The 19,214-nt window shown below is 42.5% G+C and overlaps 1 protein-coding gene across 1 annotated transcript; it reads left to right on the top strand.

Moving 5' to 3' along the window:
• The first annotated feature begins 518 nt into the window (after window positions 1–518).
• DYNLT3 (dynein light chain Tctex-type 3) lies at window positions 519–7,798 on the top strand. Its single transcript, XM_059493713.1, has 5 exons — window positions 519–624; window positions 1,581–1,622; window positions 3,442–3,565; window positions 4,506–4,583; window positions 5,664–7,798. Exons 1-5 carry the CDS (start codon window positions 595–597, stop codon window positions 5,738–5,740), a joined length of 351 nt encoding a protein of 116 aa, XP_059349696.1. The 5' UTR covers window positions 519–594; the 3' UTR covers window positions 5,741–7,798.
• The last annotated feature ends 11,416 nt before the right edge of the window (window positions 7,799–19,214 follow it).

The following is a 19,214-nucleotide window of genomic DNA, read 5'->3' as shown; positions in this document are numbered from 1 at the left end:
GGGACAACTTCCCCTAGCCCCGGTTGCTCAGAGCCCCATCCAGCCTGGCCATGAACACTGCCAGGGATGGGACTCTGGGCAGCCTGTGCCAGTGACTCACCAGCCGAACAGGGAGGTTTTCTTTTTTTCCTAATATCTAATCTAAACTTACACTCTTAGTTTGAAATCATTCCTCCTTGTCCTGTCACCACACGCTCTGTAAATAGTCTTGTCCCCTCTTTCCTTTAGGCTCCCCTCAGGCACTGGAAGGCCACAGTTGAGTCACCCCAAGCCTTCTCCAGGCTGAGCAATCCCAGCTCTCTCTCTCATCCTTTCCTTCCTTTCCTCTGATCAACTTGGTGGCCGCCTCCGGACTGGCTCCAACACGTCCCTGTCCCTGCTGTTCTGGGGACCTTTCCACTCCTCCCCCTCCCGGCTCGTCAGGGCCGCTCCCGGCCCCGCGGCTCGAGAGGCTCCAGCCCCGCGGCGGGAGCCCCGCCCGGCCCGGCCCGGCCCGGCCCAGCCCGCCCGGTGGAGGCGGAGCCGCGCAGGACTCGCCGCTGCCGCCGCTGCCGGAACGGGGAACGGCCGCCGCCCGCCGCCCGCGCCGGGGCCATGGAGGAGTTTCACCCCCACAACGATGAGGTAGGGCCGCCGCCTCGCCCTTGCTGTGCCCGGGCCCTCCGCCCGCCCCAGGGGCCGGGGCCGAGCAGCGCTGCCCGGGGCCGCGGGGTGGATGTTGCCTCCGGGAAGGAGCCGCTGGGGCTGTCAGACCGCGGCCATTTTTCCAGGGAAAAATCCGATTTCCAGGGAAAATCCCAGAAAGTGCCGGGCCCGGTCAGCGCCGCGGGGTGGTCCTGCCTGTTCGAGCAGAGGAGCCGATCCCTCCCCGGACGCCGCTTCAGGGCTCTGGCCAGCGGTTGTCATTTAAAAATCAACCAAAACTCCAAACATCTTAAACATGAATGCCCTGGAGGCTTCTGCCCCTGCCCGAGTGTTTGTGGAGAGGCGGGTGGCACAAAGGAACGTGCCACCGTTCCATTGGGAGCCAAGCCAAGTGCCCATGAGCAGGAAGGAGGAGAAAATAGGAGGAATTAAAACCTGCGAGCTTTTTCTGCGCTTGAGAGAGGTGCTTGGGTGAGGTAATGACTGTGCAAACCAGTCTTTCACATAGTACATTTGCAAAACCGTGTGTTGCCTTTGGGAAGCAAGATGTAACTGTGGGTTAGCAAGTTTGTGACTCCAGTAAAAACACAGATTAAGACCCAGAGGGAAAAAAAATTGTTTTATTTTTCCTGGAGAATATTCCTGTGACAAACACAGGCATGATGGAATTTAATCTTTACAGAAAACGTAAAGTGAACCTGTTTCAAAGTTCACTGAGGTCAGAGGTTTTGGCCCCCTTCAAACATCTCTAGAAAAGCAATGCTAAATAACAAATGTATGGATTTTAAACAAATGTAAGATTTTAAATTTATACTAACAGACTACAATGCAAATAACCAGACACAAGGCCTAATTGTTATGTGTGCTGTAGAGTAAAACTATAATTTGTGTACTTTTCTGACGGAAGTAATAATAATAATTCACTTCTATTGCAGATGATCTTCAATGCTGATGAGGCCCACAACATAGTTAAGGAGGTAGGTTTTAGCTAACAGCTGTGTTTTGAAGAAATTCTTTACCATACCTTGCACAATAGTGAAAGCAGTTATTTTCCTTGACCATCCCAGATAAATATAAACTTACATAGAATTAGTATTTATATAAAGACAGAGTTTAACTTGGAGCTGCTTTAAGCTTCATCCAGTTGCTGTCTTCAACTACGTAAAGAGGAGAAGGTAGATGAGAGGGGAGCCAGATTTGCATTACAGTGGAAAGAGTGAGGGTGACAGGCACAAGCTGCAAGGGAAATTCACTCCAATTTATTTTTTTCCCCTTTATCCAGCTGGAGAGAAGCTAATCACTGGAGAGCTTGCAGGGAGATCTTGTGGAGTCTCCATCCTTAGAGATTTTTAAAACTTGACAAGGCCTTGAACAATGTTATCGGACTTGGAAGTTAGCCTTGGCATGTGTGGGGGGTTGCAGTCTATGAGCTCCTTGTTCTAACTTTTAAAATACATTTTTTGCAGAGAAAGAATAGGATGAAAAGTCTGATAGTCTAAATTAAATACCTGTAACTAGAAAGTGATTAGTGAGAAGCCTGTGGCTCACAGATGCTCTCAAGGTTTGCAGGGAAATAGTGTTTTGAGACAGGGATTTCTAGAGGGACTCTGCAGGTCCTTTGCCACCTGCACTTCTTGAAGCTGCTCCAGATCACAACAGCAAGCTCTTGGATGTTAGATAAACAACAGTTCAGCCCTTTATGTAACTGCCCCTGGTTTGTAAAGCCAAATACAGTGTGACACAGTCTCCAGACACTGGGAGTAAAGCCAAATGTTTCTACCTCTGATTGGAAGCTTCACCAGGGCCAAGGAGCTCCAGCACTGGGTCCATCTCTGGAAGGACCAAAATCCCTGAGGGGTCTTGTCCTTCTTCTGTCTTCTATTGTGTTCCTTGTTTCCTTGTTTCCACTGACTGCTGTGGCTAGCTTTGTGCAGCGTGTGGTCAGAATTAACTGGGCTATTCAAAATCTGGGGCACAGGTCTCTTACACAGCCTGTTAGTGGGGGATTAGTGCATGGGATACCTCTTACTGAATCACAGGAAAACACAATTTTATTTCCCTTACCTTTTCCAGGTATGTGTTTCATAAGTGAATTCCTCAGCTTTAAGAAGTATCCATCAGCACATAATTCTGAGTTTCCCAAGAGCAGAGAAGGCAATTTAAGGGTTACCGTTTGAGAGAAGGATTTTTGTTCAATCCTTTTAAGTTTAAGCAAGTGTTGGCCAATCTGTAGCTGTGGGAGAGCATCCAATTTTCCTGCAGTTCAGCTGTTTCTTTTGCTGCAAGATATGACCCTTGAGTATCTTCCCCATCTTTTAAGCAGGGATGTGCACTTCACTGTTGTCACTCTGTCTCTGAAGGTTTTGGAATTTTGGTTATATGCTCTGACAGGTTGGCCAGCCCAAGCTGATATTGTTGATTTGAGTAGTGCCTTTCCCATTACAGCAGCTTTTGAAAGCCAAACTGGAGCTGGCAGTCATCAGGAACAGTGGGATGTGTCAGGATCTTCACTAGCAAAAAGATCCATTCACTTGGTACCCAAAACATGTGGCTAAGGCCTTTCCTGCAAGAAATGTTTAGTCATTTTTATACCTGTAATATTGTGGTAAATATGTACTAAAAATAAATTTCCAAGAAGGGTAATTTTACTTCCCATTCAGCAGCTGATACCTAATGAGCTCGAGTGATTCAAAGTAACCTAGCTGCCAGAAAAATATCCCTCAGATTATGCAAAACATTTTATAATTCTACATTTTGAAGTGTGCTTACTGTAACTATTTTTCCCCTCTGTTCTAGTGCATAGAAAATGTTTTGGGCAAGGCAGATTATAATCACAACAAAGTCAACCAATGGACTGCTGCTATAGTAGAACAGTCACTGACCCATCTGGTGAAACTTGGGAAAACCTATAAGTACATAGGTAAGTACAAGCAGCTGTACTTGTAGCACTGGCAGTCACAATAAATAATTGCTGAAAGGTTCAGAGGATTGCTATAAACAAAACAGAGCAGGTACCTGAACTGTTCTGTTACAGAGATTTTTAGAAATACCTGTGATAAAGCTGTAGCAGTTGTACCTGGGCTGAGCATGCTGGCAACTCTTAACACAGATTACATGTCAATGGGCTTTCCTGATTGTTAAGTAGCCCCAAGACAATTATATCAACATTTTAGTATCAGTTCAGGAAAAAAATTGCTATCTTTGATAAAATTTTCTATCAGATTAAGCCTCCTCTAAATAGAAACATCTGGAAGACTTTAGTCCTGTGTGCAAAATCATGTCCCATTATATTTATGTGTATACACATGGAAAGAAAAAAGTAAATAAGAAAGTTTACCCCATTTTGGTCCTTTTGTGGAGTGTTGATGTAATGGCAAGTGTTTGCACTCTGTTCTGTTTTGAAAGTCTTGGCCTCAGGTTGTCAGAGGTTTTATGACCATTGCAGGTGATAGAAAAGCTGCTCATTACTGGAGTGTGGTTTCAGAGAGGGGTCCACAAGTATTTTTGGGAAACAACAACTCTCATCAAGTGTGACTTCTGCTGTACCTGTGAGGACAGCACCTGCAATCCCATTCTGAGGGGCACAAGCCTATCTAAGTAGTTTAAAAGATAAAACCCATAATCCTATTAGCCAGTGTTTTGTTGAAGCTGTTGTCTTCATGTGAGTAAAAATAATCATGAAATGAGTGAAAAGTTCTTGAGGAAAATACTGGGGCCAAAGGGGTTCTCAAAAAAGGTTTTGTCTTAGCTGAATGCCATGTGCCAGCGCTTTGGAAATGTAATCCAGGCTCCAGTTTGTAAATGCTGAATGATTCACCTCTTCTGCTTTAATTCCCTGGTTTTGTGGCTGTACCTTGCAGTTACCTGTGCAGTGATGCAGAGGAGTGGAGCTGGTCTTCACACAGCAAGCTCATGCTTCTGGGATACCACAACTGATGGTAAGCATCCCCCTCCAAACAGAACATTTGTAACAAGAGAATTGTTACTTCTTGCTTAGTTGTAGTAGCTGGGTTGAACATTTTTGGGAATGGCTGTGGAAGCAGTAGTTTTGAGAATGAGGTGCTTATTTACAATCCCAGCAAAAATGTTATCAGTCAGTGCAGGCATTAAAGGCAGCTGCTTTGTAAATTATGAGGAGCAGGAATAGAAAAGCCTTTCATTCTGAAACAAGACTAAAAACATTTCATTCTCTCAGCTGAAGAGGCAGGAAATGTTGCTCACAGTAAATACACGTGGGTAGCCCTGAACAGATCTGCCTGCTGTGAGGGGACAGCTACTTTGGAGGAAAAAGGAAAAATATAAATAGTTTGACTTACAGTATGTGTTTCAGCTGTGTAACTGTCAGCCAGGCTTTGGATGCATTGTACTGCTTCAACATTAGTTCTAAATAGATTTTTTCACAGGTTGAGAATGTCACAGCGAAACAAAATTAAAATAATTTGTTGTCTGTCACAGATTCAGAAAGGTCTTTTTAGAGGACTGTGCCAAGGTTGAAGTTTAAAAATAGAGAAGGCCTCAAAAAGTCAACCAAGCTTAAAAAGAAATCATAAAATAAAGTTAAGTAAACACAGTTTAGTCTTCATATTTCTTTTGCTTGTAAGGCATTGATACAACAGAAGAGGAAGAAAGAAAGCAGAAAGTAAATACACTGGAATATATTTGATCCAGTTCCTTTTCTGATTTCTTGTCTGATTGTCATGCCACTTTCAGTATGGGAATTTCAAGGTTTTTTGCAAGTCCAGCTTTTAAAGAAAGATACTGGAAAGCTAACTGGAATACAGTGTTTTCCTGTTGACTTTCTTAAGCTTGCAAGTCTCACATTAGGTAGCAAACAATGTATAAGTTAATAAAAATGTTTTGAGGATTTTAGTTTTTTTTATAGTCAAGCTGACATACTACTATTTCCCTTAAATTACAACTTAAATATTCATACAAATCTGGCATAATTTACACTTCAATGAAGTGCCTGTAGTAAAGACAATGGAATTCTATTTTAATTTTGTAATAATCTCTTCCAGGAACCTGCACAGTGAGATGGGAAAACCGAACCATGAACTGCATTGTCAACGTGTTTGCTGTTGCTATTATCCTGTAGCTGACTGGGACAGAAATAGAAGCAACACCGAAGCCTTTAAAAAATAAATCATCCTAACCCATGGCTAAATATTTCAAACTATTGTTTCTGTATGAGCAGCATACAGAAGTTCTCTACAGAGAGCATACAGTCTAAGCCAGTTCTCATAGATTATTTATCTGAAAGCTAGCAAAGAAATTAATTATATATATATATAATATCTATCTATGTGAAGAGAAAATTTTAGTAATTTAAATATTTAGAAGTATGTTAATGAGAAATTGCCACAAAGATGAGTAGAATTTATGTCAAAGCTAATATCAAAGATATTTTATTCCAGAGGAACAAAACACATCAAAGGAAATGTCAAAGGGCAAGCAAGACCTCTCAGGATTATGGTGCCTTTGGGAACAAATTATGAACACAATTCAGAGTGGATATTCTGTAAACAATACTGGTTCTCCATGCTTGGTTAAACAAAGCAAACTCTCCCTTGGAAGGCAGGTGCTTGTGAAATTGCATGAGCATCACTTTTTGGTCAAGCATGAATGTTTACATGGACACTAAATCCAGGTAAGCTTTCCCCCTGGAGGCAGAGGAGGACTTTGCTGGGACACAGGTGAAATATACCCAGTCCTAGCAGAATTCTAATTTGTCTTCACATGAAGAGCATAATATTTGTTAGCAATTCAGGGAAACATGCTGGGGATCTGACACCAGCCCTTAATTCATCATTTATAACTCTGAAAACATTCTGAAGGTACTTAAATTAGATTTTATTCCACGATTACAGAATTTGTGACAAGCACTTTATTGATTCCTCATGCAGGAGCCAGGGCAATATTACTGCACCTGTGCTCCAGGTAGGGTTAAAGTGATCAGTGGGAAGGCACAGACATTTCTAGAGGCTCTTGTTAGCTTTGAAAGCATTTATCAAAGTAACATTCTGTTCTTTATAAGTGTTTTTCTATGTTCCCTAAGTCTTTAATTGGATCTTAGTCCTGTGAGATAAATCATTCAAGTTTTCAGCACTAAGAATTCCCCTCCTTTAAAGATTTATGCAAGTTCTTAACTTTGCTCATCTGATGAGTCTTAACTTGAAATATTCCACATGGAAGAAAAGCATTTGCACACCTGCAAGTATTTGCTGGATTGGGGCCTACATTTTTGTTGATAAATGCACAAATTATATGATAAAGAGATGTATCAATACCAAAAATGCCTAAATGATTGCTGCCACTAAGTGGCAGCTGCATTAAGTTGTTTTCTCAGATGCTGCTTAAGGATAGAATTTTTTGTGTATACTGTATGTCTTTGAAAGAGACTGGTAACAGCCTAACAGTACTGTAGGGCTGTTTTGAATTTAAAGAAATGGATATTAAAGCACTATTATGCAGTTTTGTTTGGTTTGGGTTGTTTTTCAGATAACTATTTGGGTATGAGACAAGAGTCCTGTGCAAAGAGCAAGCTAAAGAATATTTTACTGCTTAAATTGTGTATATGTGTAGCTGGTGTGACACTACAGAAGGAGCCCTGTGTATGTGTAGTTTACAATAATGTTCAAAGTATCTTGCTTTGCAGACAAATAAAATTCTGCTTTTACCGAAGTGCAAGTAAAATTAATACTGTAATGCTGCATTTGCCAAAGGCAAGTGTTGTGTGGAAATGTGTGTGTATGTTGTACTGACCTTCAAATGTAGATGAATAATTAAGCATTATTTGGGTTAAGATAGAAATTTCTGAATTAGGTTCCAGCATCCAAGAGCCAGATTGTGGAACTGACAAAAATACATTAGTTTCACTCATGTTTGGGATTTGTGCAATGTGAAAAAAAATGTGTCGTGCTCCTGTCATGGGTATTGAGGTGCAATGATCAGAAGAAATATTCCACATAGCTAATTGTAGACTCATTTGGTATTTTTGCTTTACTTGAAAACCAGGTGCACTGAGTAAGACTATCAGTTTAATGAGGCTTGGTGAAGGTCCTCCTGCAGAAGAACCCTAGGAAATACTGCTTAATTATATGACTGTTTAATTTTTCTTTCTACCAAAAAAAAATAAAGTTTTGCCTTAGTTGTATTTTTGCCTTGTGTTCTTGATCAATGTAAAAAGTAACTGAGAAAAATATTCCTCTTACATCCCTTCACTTGTTTATAATAGGAAGAACTTGGGAAATGCATTGAAGATGCCTTTTAGAGACAAGATCTTGTAGAAATCCTGTTCCAGGCTTGGAAATTTCTTACACCTCTATTTCTCACACCTCTTCCCTATTGTGAATCTTGATGGTACAAGTTAAAGCTTTTTTACTACAGAAAGATTATTATGAAACTCTGGGAAAAGTATTTTCATTCTGAATCATGTCCTGGTAAACTTAGCTTGTTTTCCATCTTTCTTTTCCCCATCCTCTGTGGGTACAGAGAGCTACTTTTAACTCTCCTAACAAATGCTGAACATTATTATCTGCTTTTCCAAGTAGTTTCAAGGATAAATCTATGAATTGCAGACTATGAAAGCCCACAACATTTCACTGGTATTTTCTATCATTACATATTTTCTTTGTGGTGGCAGTCAGGGGTTTGAATTATGGTTAACAGTGACAGAAGGACAGAAGGGTTTGTCCTTTATTAACAGGACAGAAGGGTTTGTATTAAGGTACAGCTCATGTGTAGGGCACTGTGTGTCCCCATGTATGATTTCATGATGGAAGGCACCTGCTGTTCTTGCCATGCAGGGTTTGTTAATGTAAACAGAGAAGTGTGAAACGGGAAGTCAGGGAGCAGATTTGTCACTTTCCTCGTTGCCTGCTGGGTGTGTGCAGTCACTCGTTACCTTTCTGATGGCTGTGATCCCCCTGCCCTCGATCTGTGCCTCCAGAGCAGTCTGCTGTGTTCAGCTCAGATTGATGCAATCCAAAGCACTCACAGCAGCCACTGAAATCCCAGCTTGCAGCTAAGCCATGTGGAGCTGGATGGGAATGTCAGCACACTGATATTTTAAATGCACAAAAAAAGAAACTGTTAGCTCCTGGTAGCCTGCATGCATGAGTGCAGTGGCTGCCATACAGAGACAGACAGGGTTTGCTCTAATACAGAGAGCAGTTCCTGTAATGAGCAGTTCTTGTCTGATTATTGGGATGTGCCTTCCTGCCTCCTCTGCAGTCTGACCAGGTCATTTTGTTCCCATTTAATTTGGAGAGGGATTTTTTAGCACAGTCATGGTGTTGATAAAAGCACAGAGCCAGTCTACACCCCCATCAGAATTTCCTGAGTCAGGAAGTTCTGTCTGTGCTGCAGGACCTTCCCAGCTCAAAGCCAGCCCCAGTTTGTCTCTCAGGGAGTATCAGCTCAGAGATGATATCCTGTAATGCAGCAATAAACCCAGCTGTACCATGGCTCCAGAGCTGTGCAGTCACATTTATATTGAGCTGCTCTGTCTGCTGGGCTCCTGCCAGGTCAGGGGTCTGTGGGTATTGCTTGTGTACAGAATGGTTTCTCTCTCCCTTCTCCTCAAAGAAAGCTGCAGCCAAACACCACCTGCCCATGATGTCACGGTCATATTTTCTGGAAAAATTCCTTCACCAGGATTTCTTCTCCTGGGAAGCTGAGAAGCCTCAGAGAAAAAGGAAAACAATATTATCTCATTTTCTTCTCCTGTTTGTTTTGCTGCTGTGGAACGTGGTTGGAGATTGGTTATCCAACATGTGAATTGTTTTGACTTAATGACCAATCACAGTCCAGCTGTGTCAGGACTCGGAGAGAGTCACGAGCTTTTCATTCGTATCTTGTCAAGCCTTCTGTAAGTATCCTTTCTCTATTCTTTAGTATAGTTTTCGTATTATAATTAATATAATATAATATAATATAATATAATATAATATAATATAATATAATATAATATAATATAATATAAATAAGCCTTCTAAGAACATTGAGTCAAGTTCTTTCCTTCCTTCTCCATCCGGGGACCCTGAAAGTACCACACACTGAGGGTGATTTTTCTATTTTGATGAATCTATATCACCACTGAGGAGCTGGAGGTTTTAGCTCCCATGTTTCACCAATCATCTGTTTTCAGACACAGGAAGCATATGTAGCAGGCAGCAGCTGTGTTTGTTACGTAAAAATTTTCTAAAAAGAAACAGGGTCTTGCTGGAATGGCAGCTGCAAACACCCTGAAACTACCATCCAATGTCTGATCTAAAATGACTTGGAAAAGGGGAATAAGAGTCTCAGAAACACCTCCCTGGTAATTATGGTTTGTGTTTGCACTTACCCTCATGCAAAGGAGCTGCTGGGGTCACAGAGCACAAGTACTTGAAGCAGAAGAGCTGGAAAGGCAAGTTTAGTAGTGACGCTAACATTTTGAAATGTCACAGTTTTACTGTAGGTACAGTTTTACCAATATGTAAATTACTAACAGAGTTTGAAATCTATGCTTATGAGGCTTGACAGCATAGAGATAACAGAGTTCAGAATCAAAGCCATCAAAATGCCCCATGCAGAGGGGAAGGTGGTGAGATGGACTGAACTGAACTGGCTCAGCTGCAACACCTTCAAACTGCTTTCTAGTCAGCAGGTTCTCCTCCTCATAGGTCTATATTGGATGGAATTAAAGCAATTTCTGAACAGCACCTCCTAGAGTATGGAACATTATCACCCTAACTGCAAAGCATCCACGCATGTGGAATCACCTTAAAAAGAAATCAAACATTCCCTGCTCTGTGATTTTGTACTTTACTGCAGTTGTTGAGGCATCTGTTATTCAGTGTTTATTCATGACCAGCTGGGTAAAATTAGAGTTTGAGGGAAGATGATGAATAAAATTAAGATTTGACAAAAAGTAGTATGATCTTTCTATGGAACTTTCATACACACACATATATATATATTTCTAAATGTGTTCATCCCTTTTTATTTATCCATATTTCTAACAATTTTGAGTCAGACAGAGACAATTTTTTACATGTAAAACTTCATCTCTTCTTGCTTATTTCCACTTCACTAATGTCTAGGTGTCAAGTAGACAGTGTCATGTCAACAGTGTTCATACAAACAAATACCCAAACAGAGATAATGCAATTCAGCATTTAGACATTAGCCAGCAGAAGTGAGAGGGTGAGGTAACATTAACTTTGTGGCTGCCTCTACTGGTGCTCACAGCACTCTGCTCCAAGCAGTCATGACTTTATCCAACCTGTCAATAAATCTGAGGGCTTTTTTTTTTTCCCCTGTGTGGGCTTCTACAGCAACTGTTGAAAGTGGTCTGGCCAAAATCCCACAAGAATCTACTGCAGGGTTTCAAGTGAGGTCATTTGTTAGTCTGAAATATATTTATGACTATGTAAGAACCCCACAGATGAATGCTGTAATAGCTGTAAAGTGTTCATGCCTGAGTTAAATGTTTCAGGAAATTAATCTTAAACAGCGTGCACAGTAGTAGCTGGGTGGTCTGGTGATGTGAGTAAGTCATAGTTCCCTATTTCATGGCACTCCTTACAGGTCCTCTGAGTAGTAGTTGAAATTATTTTTTTGTAGGGAAGAACTTTGCAAAAGCTGGCTTTAGAAAGGAAGGAATTGAGAAGATTTAATTTTTAAGTTTATATCTGGATCAGCTGAGGCTTAGGGATCAGAGCTGAGATCTTCCAAGCTCATTTCTTTGTAGCATTGCTTTGATATCATAAGCAACTTACACAGCTGCCTTTGGGCTGTGTGTGTGTCTGTGCAGTTTAGGCTTTGTTTGAATAGCAAGTGGAGAATGCATGCTTTGCTCTCCAAGGGCTGCTCCACACGAAGCAAGCCCAGGGCTCTCTGAGCAGGCAGCTCTGCTGCTGGTGGCTCCAGGGACAGCTGCACAGGGAGCTGGGGTGGCTGCTGTGGGGCCAGCCAAGGAGGAAATGCCCTGCCTGCAGCCTTAGAAGTTGAAGTTATGGCACATAACAGAAATTTGTTACACAACAGCCAGGGGCAGTAATGGTTGTGCCATTCCTCTTTGAAACCCTTGTTTTCTGAGAAACTGTCACAGCCTCCGGGAAACACTGGGCTGCCAAGTGCCTGTCTTTGCTGGCTGGCAGATACCCCACAGATGCTCCTCTCTTTCCCCACTGGCAATTCCAGAGCCAGGGCACATCTGTGAGCCAGCTGTGACAGTCACCCACCCATCTTCTGACCTGGACTGGTTTGGCATCACCTGTTGGGCCCTGCCAAAGTAAATCTTTGTACTCATGCTTAACTACAGATGTGACATACTTTTAATATGAGTGTTGTAACTATTTAAAATGCCTTCCCTTGAGAAGAGATTCAGGACTGACATTCATGTGTTAGATCACAAGAATAATGGTATCTATTGATACTGAACAGATGTCAGTGAATTAAATATAAAGTTGGTGTTACATATTTCCAACCTCCTTCATTTCCAACCCACTGCAGCTGGTCAAGGGGCTGTGCAATCTCCTAAATGCTTTCTCTTTTATAAGCAAACTTGAAACTGAGAAAAGCAAAGCAGAGAGGCAGTGAGAAGGGGCAAGGAAAACACCAACAGCTGAAACAGAAACTGAAGAAAAAATTGAGCTTCCAATTTACTTCTTATTTTCCAGTCTCCAACTCATAGAGCCAACCCTGACACGCATCTGAATTTACAAAACCTGGTCTCTATACCTCCCTTTTTCAGTAACCTGTTCATTCCTTGAGTTCATGTCTCATTTCTTTAGGAAAACAGATTAAACAAATAAGCCTAACTTGGAAATTGATTTCAAGCATTGCTCAAACTCTAGCCACTGCAATGTATGTTTCTGGTTCTCAGAACAGCAGCAGCAGAAGCAGCAGTATTGTTATTCTCACAGTGTATTAGTACTGTATCATCCAGAAGCACTAGGTTTGGAGCAATGCCCAGCTATGCTGGATGTTATTCAAACATTAAAGAAAATCCCAACTACAGTCTCAAAGCCATTCAGACTGTGGAGAGAGAACTGAAATGGATGGACACAACAAGTCCTAGGAACACAAAGAAGTAATGTCAGGTACTCCAAACCCAGCAGTCCTGGAATGGAATTTGTGCCCAGCAGGTGTCTCAGGATGAGGACAGAGATGAAGTCTCTGAGGAAGGTCATTGCTGAACATGTTGGTGCTGGCTGTTGGGAGCAAAACAACGGAGGGGCAGGGACTTTCCTACTTAGAGACTTTACTCACAACACTGAGAGCCACACCGAGCTAGAAGTCAGACAGAAGAAAGTTGAAAGATGAAAATGAGTGAGTCAACAACATCATAAAATAATTTTTCAGGTATGGATGGAAAAGAAGAAAGTTTGGTAGTAAGAAATTGCTTCTATTAGCATTTTAAAAGATGAGAGCATTCTTGAGTTGGGTGGAGAACAAAACAATGAGGTGAGAGGTTCCCTTTGTAGCATGTGTGACATTTACAAGGTATGCAAAGTCCTGGGCAGCCTTTCCCACAGACTCTTTCCTCAGCAGGAGTAAATACTTACTTGTCATATAAGGCAGCTCTTTGCCAGCTTGCCCTGCCAGTATTTTCTCTGCTGATATCGTTCCTTATGCAATCACAAAATGCAAAAGCTGTCCCCATTAGCTGGCAATGAACAGTGTTTTCATTCTTTGGTAGGGGAAGAGCCAGTAGTGTGAAAGAAATTAAAGGGCTGAGGGCATTACCTAAATAAGGAGAGAACATCTGTTACTTCTAAAGGGGAAGTGGCATGTTAAAGGGTTACTTTAGCTTAGTCTTTGCAAATGATTTGAAAGTGGCATGAAGGCTTTCATAATTTTCTTGGGTTTCGGGCTGGTTTCTGTTACTTACATAAATGCAGGTATGTCTGGTAAATTTTCCTAGTAGTCAGTTGCCTGCATCTCTCACCCTCTGACTCATCTGGGAAATGCAGATTTTTCATGCAGTGTGAACAGTTGGGGGATGCTGGTTTTTCCACCCAGTCTCAGAAGCTCAGACTGATGCAGTGTCTGACATCATGTCAGCCTGGGCTGCACCAACAGCACCGTGGGCAGCAGGCGAGGGAGGGGATTCAGCCCCTCTGATCTGCAGGGCTGAGTCCAGCACAGGGGGTGCCAGCACAGCAAGGACATCACAGAATTCACAGAATTCACAGAATCACTTGGTTGGAAGAGACCTTCCAGATCATTGAGCCCAACCCATGCCCTAATACCTCAACTAAACCATGGCACCCAGTGCCACATCCAGTCTTTTTAAACACATTCAGGGATGGTGACTCCACCACCTCCCCAGGCAGACCATTCCAGAACTTTATCACTCTTTCTGTAAAAAACTTTTTCCTGATATCCAACCTATATTTACCTTGGCACAGCTTGAGACTGTGCCCTCTGGTTCTGTCAGTGCTGCCTGGAGAAAGAGACCAACCCCACCTGAGCACAGGCACCTTTCAGGGAGTTTAGAGAGTGATGAGTGAAGTCACCTCTGAGTCTCCTTTTCTCCAGGCTGAACACCTCCAGCTCCCTCAGGGGTTCCTCACAGGGTTTGTGTTCCCAGCCCCTCCCCAGCCTCGTTGCCTCCTCTGGATGTGCTCAAGGGTCTCGATGTCCTTCCCAAACTGAGGGCCCAGAGCTGGACACAGCACTCTAGGTGTGCCCTCACCAGTGCCCAGTACAGGGGCAGAATGATCTCCCTGCTCCTGCTGGCCACACCATTCCTGATCCAGGTCAGGAGCCCTTGGCCTTCTTGGCCACCAGGGCACACACATCAACCTTGGAGAGAGCCCAGAGGAGGCCACCAGGGTGCTCCAGGGGGATGGAGCAGCTCTGCTGTGAGGAAAGGCTGAGAGAACAGGGATTGCTCAGCCTGGTGAGGAGAAAGTTTTGGAGTGACCTAATTGTGGCCTTCCAGCATGTGTGGGGAGCTGACAAGAAAGATGGAGCAAGGCTCTTAACAAGAGCTGGAGTGACAGGACAAGGGGAATGGGTTCAAACTGACAGAGTAGGTTTAGATTAGATATAAAGGAGAAACTCTTTACAGTGAGGATGGTAAGATACTGGGACAAGTTGCCAAAGAAGTTGTGGCTGCCCCGTCCCTGGAAGTGTTCAAGGCGAGGCTGGGTTGGACTCTGAGCAACCTGGTCCAGTGAAAGTTGTCCCTGACCATGAGACAGGGGGGTTGGAATGAGATGATCTTCAATGTCCTCTTCCAACCCAAACCATTCTGTGATCATCTCACTTCAAGATTTTTCCCAGATGTTTCTACAAAGATCTCCTCTCTAATTTGTCACTGCTACTGTACCCTGCTCACTCACAATTCACCACCTCAGCCCCACAGGAGGTTTTAGAGCATAAAGCCCTTACAGAGGGCAGCAGTGCACAAAGGGCTTTTATAGGACATTGTCTTTTTGCAGGCTACAAACAAGGAACAGTGGGAAATGCTGTAAATACACTGATCCATTGGCTTTGTACTGCAATGCTCAGCCAACACTCACAGCACTGTGGTTACCCAGGAGGAGAGCTTGGGGTTTCAGAGTGTTTGTTTGGGGAAAAGCTGCTGGAATGCCCCAGGCAGTGTGTGAGGCTGCACAACAAACCTGCAGTCCCCAGAGAGTCAGTTCATTCAATGTGATGGCTTTTACAGTGGTACCAGTGGATCATCCAAGAGATTCATGCAAACACAGGCAATGGGACATTCATTAAATTACCAAAAATGACAAACTTGATGCAAGATTCCCTGGCTAAGTTTGCAACACAGACTCAGCTGCCTCCCTCAGAGGATGTGAAAGGGCAAGGAAGTGGCTCCTTTCCAGGTGCAGCAACAACTGTAGCAGAGACTATAACCTCAGAGCTTTCCTGTACAGTGAATCCAAGCTAAAACTGGGACACTGAGCATCAGTCAGTCCTCTGTAAGCAGAATTTCACTGCAGCTCATGTTGCTGTCCTGTACAAGCTGGTTTTGTCATAATTTCCTTTGGCTTGCAACCATAGGTCTTTGCTATCAAGTCCTTAATTTATTCGTGTGAGATGGACAAGAGTGATGGACATTGATCCACTTATTGACTTAACCCTTTGCAGCCCTGTTACAGCGAGAGTATTGCATGCATTGCTAACAGCTGTTGGGAGAACTTTCAAAACTGAGTCAGAAGATGGCTGCTCACAACCTACACGGTTCTTTTTCTGTCTCCTCAGGAGAATTTGCTTTAGAAACTGTTTCTCACAGTTGGTTTGCAGTCTTTGCTGATAATTTCCTTTCTGCTGTCTGAGCAAGGGTAAGGTTTCAGAGGGCTTGAGTGAATTCAGCACCTGAAGAGAGGCTTGAGCTAGCACTGGTTGCCTCAGATGAAAGGGAAGAGAAAAAAGCAGAGAGGGTGATGAAAGCTCAGCAGAAATTTTCTTCATTAAGTGTTCATGGGAACTAATACAGCCTTGGGCTGTCCTGCAGGGATATTCACTTTTGCCCTGGCTCCATGGCATTGCAGGGTAGAAAACCCTTTGGTTTATAGAGGCAAAGAGTCTGTTATATGAAATTGGACAATTCCTGTGCTAAAATGCCCTGCTATTTACACTGGTACTGACAGCTGCATTTTGGCCTGTTAACTGGAAGGAGATTACAGCAATTGCCTTCTTCCAGCTCTCCCTATGCCATTTCTGCACCCAGGAAAAATCCACCTGGATTTTATGAGTGTTCTTCATCATTCAGAGAGAATCTCACAGAGTCACAGTGCAGATCCCAGACCTTTGCATGGCCCAGTCTAGCTCACAGCAGTGTAAAAAGACAAAACCAACACAGGAAGTATCTACACTTCAAAGATGGCTTGGCCAAACAGGTCTCTGCAATTTGTTTGTTCTGAAGGTCTAAAAACCTAGGCTGAATGGTGTTTGCATATTTTCTGGCCCTAAACCCAGCTGACCTACAAGTATAAAACAAAATCAACAGAAGAGTTACTTGCTGGACATTTTGCTTTATAGATTTCTTCCAGAATAAGAAAACATCTCTTCCAAGGGAGATAGGTGGTCTGATTCTCCCTTCACTGCCCTTCCTTCCTTCATCCCTTCCTCCAGCTGTGATCATTATTTGCAAGGTGGGTCAGTATTTTAGGGGTCAGTGAGGTGTTTTTTTGGCCATGTCCCTCATTTCTGAACAATGAAAATTAAGTATAGGTCAAATGCAAGGCTTTTTTTACAGGATAAATGTACAAAAATTTGCTCACACACGCTGAAAAATCTAGAACATAGCATCTCATACATTTCTTTCATTTTAGAACTTAATATTAAAATCATTAATCAGAAGGAGAAAATATTATTGGAGAGGTCCAGAACAGTCTGGTTTGTCAATCCAGAGGTGGCTACTGCCCTGCTCTGTGTGCAGTGACAGGGGAGGATACAGCAGAACTGTGTTTGTGAGCTCAGCTCTGCAGTGGTTGGAGCTGGGGTGAAGCCCTCGTGCCTCTCCCTGAGTTTCCATTGGACACAAGTGTCGCAGACATCTTTTTATGAAAATTCTTTCTTAGGATTTTTTTTCTTCCTGAGAAGCTGAGAGGCTCCAGGAACAAAACATAAACAATGATTATCTGCTGCTGTGGAATGCAACAGGTGCATCTGTGATTGGTCTCGTGTGGATGTTTGGATTTAGTTACCTCACAAGGCAGAGCTGGCTCTCTCTTTCTCTGAGCCACAGACCTTTGTTATCATTCTTTTCTATACTATTCTTAGCTTAGCTGGCCTTCTGAAATGAAACTTTTCCTTCTATTCTTTTAGTTTTAATGTAATATATATATCATAAGATAATAAATCAAGCCTTCTGTAACATGGAGTCAGATCTACGTCTCTTCCCTAATCCTCAAAACCCCTGTGAACACTGTCACACACAAGCACTTAAAACCTTGGAAAAAACATTGCGGGAGCTGGAGATTGAGAGGAAATTTTCAGAGATTGGGAGAAGAAAGGAATGAGAAGTGAAGCTGGGGCAGCAACAATTGGTAGAAGAAAAGGGCAGAGGGAAATCAGCGGTAGCTCTCTGGGCAGAAAGTTTGCCAGGCAGAAGAGTACAGAGGAGAGGGAGGGAATGGGGCCTGCAGAGGTGCAGAATTGGCCTGGAAAGCATTTGTAATCTTTCAGTGAGTCTCTCAACAATTTTCCACTCCACTGTGATTAATTTTGCTGTTAGTCTGGGCTGGATGGTGTGTGGTGAATGTAAATGAGACCAGTAGTTGTTAAGGACTGTACCAAATGCAAAACTGAATGTCTGGTTCATGACAAGCAACTGCTCTGGCTTGTGCCTGTGCAACTGATGCTGTGTTACACAGTCAGGCATGGGGATCATGATCCTGCCAACCTTTACAACTGCAGCATCTTAATATGTGCTCCTAAATTCCTTTGAGCATACATTACTATGTGTTCAGACACTTGGCTCTGCATTCTACAAGAAACTCATTGAAACTTAAAAAAATATAAGCAGTCAACATTAACTTGCTAAGAGCATTCCAAAATAGAGAGGATCCTCAGAAAAAGTGCCATAAGGAGACTTGAACATTTTTTTGTTTGTTTGTCCAAAAATACCTTGTATTTCACAGGCAGCTTTTTTTGTTAGGCTTTTTTTTTTTTTTTCCATTTACAATTTTCCATTTATAATTTAGTTTAACCACCATCTGAGAACTGAAAGGCAGAAAATCCCCACCCAGCAGGGAAAGTCTTACAAGACTTTGAAGAGGGAGACCTATTTTGCAGCTGGGGTGGTTTCCCACCATGATGGTGAACAGACACAGCAGCACTTTTTTTTGTAGCCTGAAACTTAGGAAAACTTGGATTTCATTTGCTCATATTTACATTTGACAAGTTGGGAGCAGAGAAGGAACTGGGGGTATGATGAGAGATGAGACCCAGGCATATCAAGCAGTGGCATTTGGCCACAAAAAATGGGTGTCCTTGAAGATTACCTGTAGCCCACTGCTCTTAGGACTCAAACTAGTTTGTTTCTTCTATTTATATTTCACTGCTATTTATTTCACTCTTGAATCTAGATTTAAGAAAATATTAATATTCAGACCACAACTGATGGTGCATGTCTTGGTATTTTAGCAGGATCAATATAACTAACTTTTGAAAAAAACTGAGAAACTCTCGCTTATTCTTTCATATGTTTTAGGAAGACAATGATTTATTAATAAACACAGAATTACTGTTTCTGAGTTCAAGTTGACAAGCCCTGGTACAAGGGTGCAGCTGGTCAGGAAATGTCACAGCAACTGACTGAATAAGGAAAGATCCCTGATGTTTTAAGAACAAACATGGCAATGTATAGAAAATTAATGGTGAATTACAATACACCCCTCCAAGACTCTTCTTATGATAAATATGCTGCCTCCATGTGACCCCTTGCAATTCCTCTTTGCCCACTTTATATGATTATAAATGCCTGATCACATTTCCATTAAAATCTAGGGTAAATATTTCAGTGCTCTTTGCACAGGATGAGACCCTTATTATATTTTAATAGCAATATTTACTCCACAGAAGAAGTTTCTTTGGCTATACTTATGCTC

This window comes from Ammospiza nelsoni, chromosome 2, assembly GCF_027579445.1.
Source record: "Ammospiza nelsoni isolate bAmmNel1 chromosome 2, bAmmNel1.pri, whole genome shotgun sequence".
NCBI classification, from domain to species: domain Eukaryota; kingdom Metazoa; phylum Chordata; class Aves; order Passeriformes; family Passerellidae; genus Ammospiza; species Ammospiza nelsoni.
Note: the sequence above shows the minus strand (reverse complement) of the source record. Positions and strands in the feature narration are given on the sequence as shown.

What these genes read in the sequence shown, in the direction of transcription:
- DYNLT3 (XM_059493713.1), top strand. Translation starts at nt 595, where the DNA reads ATGGAGGAGTTTCACCCCCACAACGATGAG. An exon ending in GAAAACCTATAAGTACATAG is followed by an intron (nt 3,566 to 4,505) that starts GTAAGTACAAGC and finishes TGTACCTTGCAG; the next exon opens with TTACCTGTGCAGTGATGCAG. An exon ending in CTGGGATACCACAACTGATG is followed by an intron (nt 4,584 to 5,663) that starts GTAAGCATCCCC and finishes AATCTCTTCCAG; the next exon opens with GAACCTGCACAGTGAGATGG.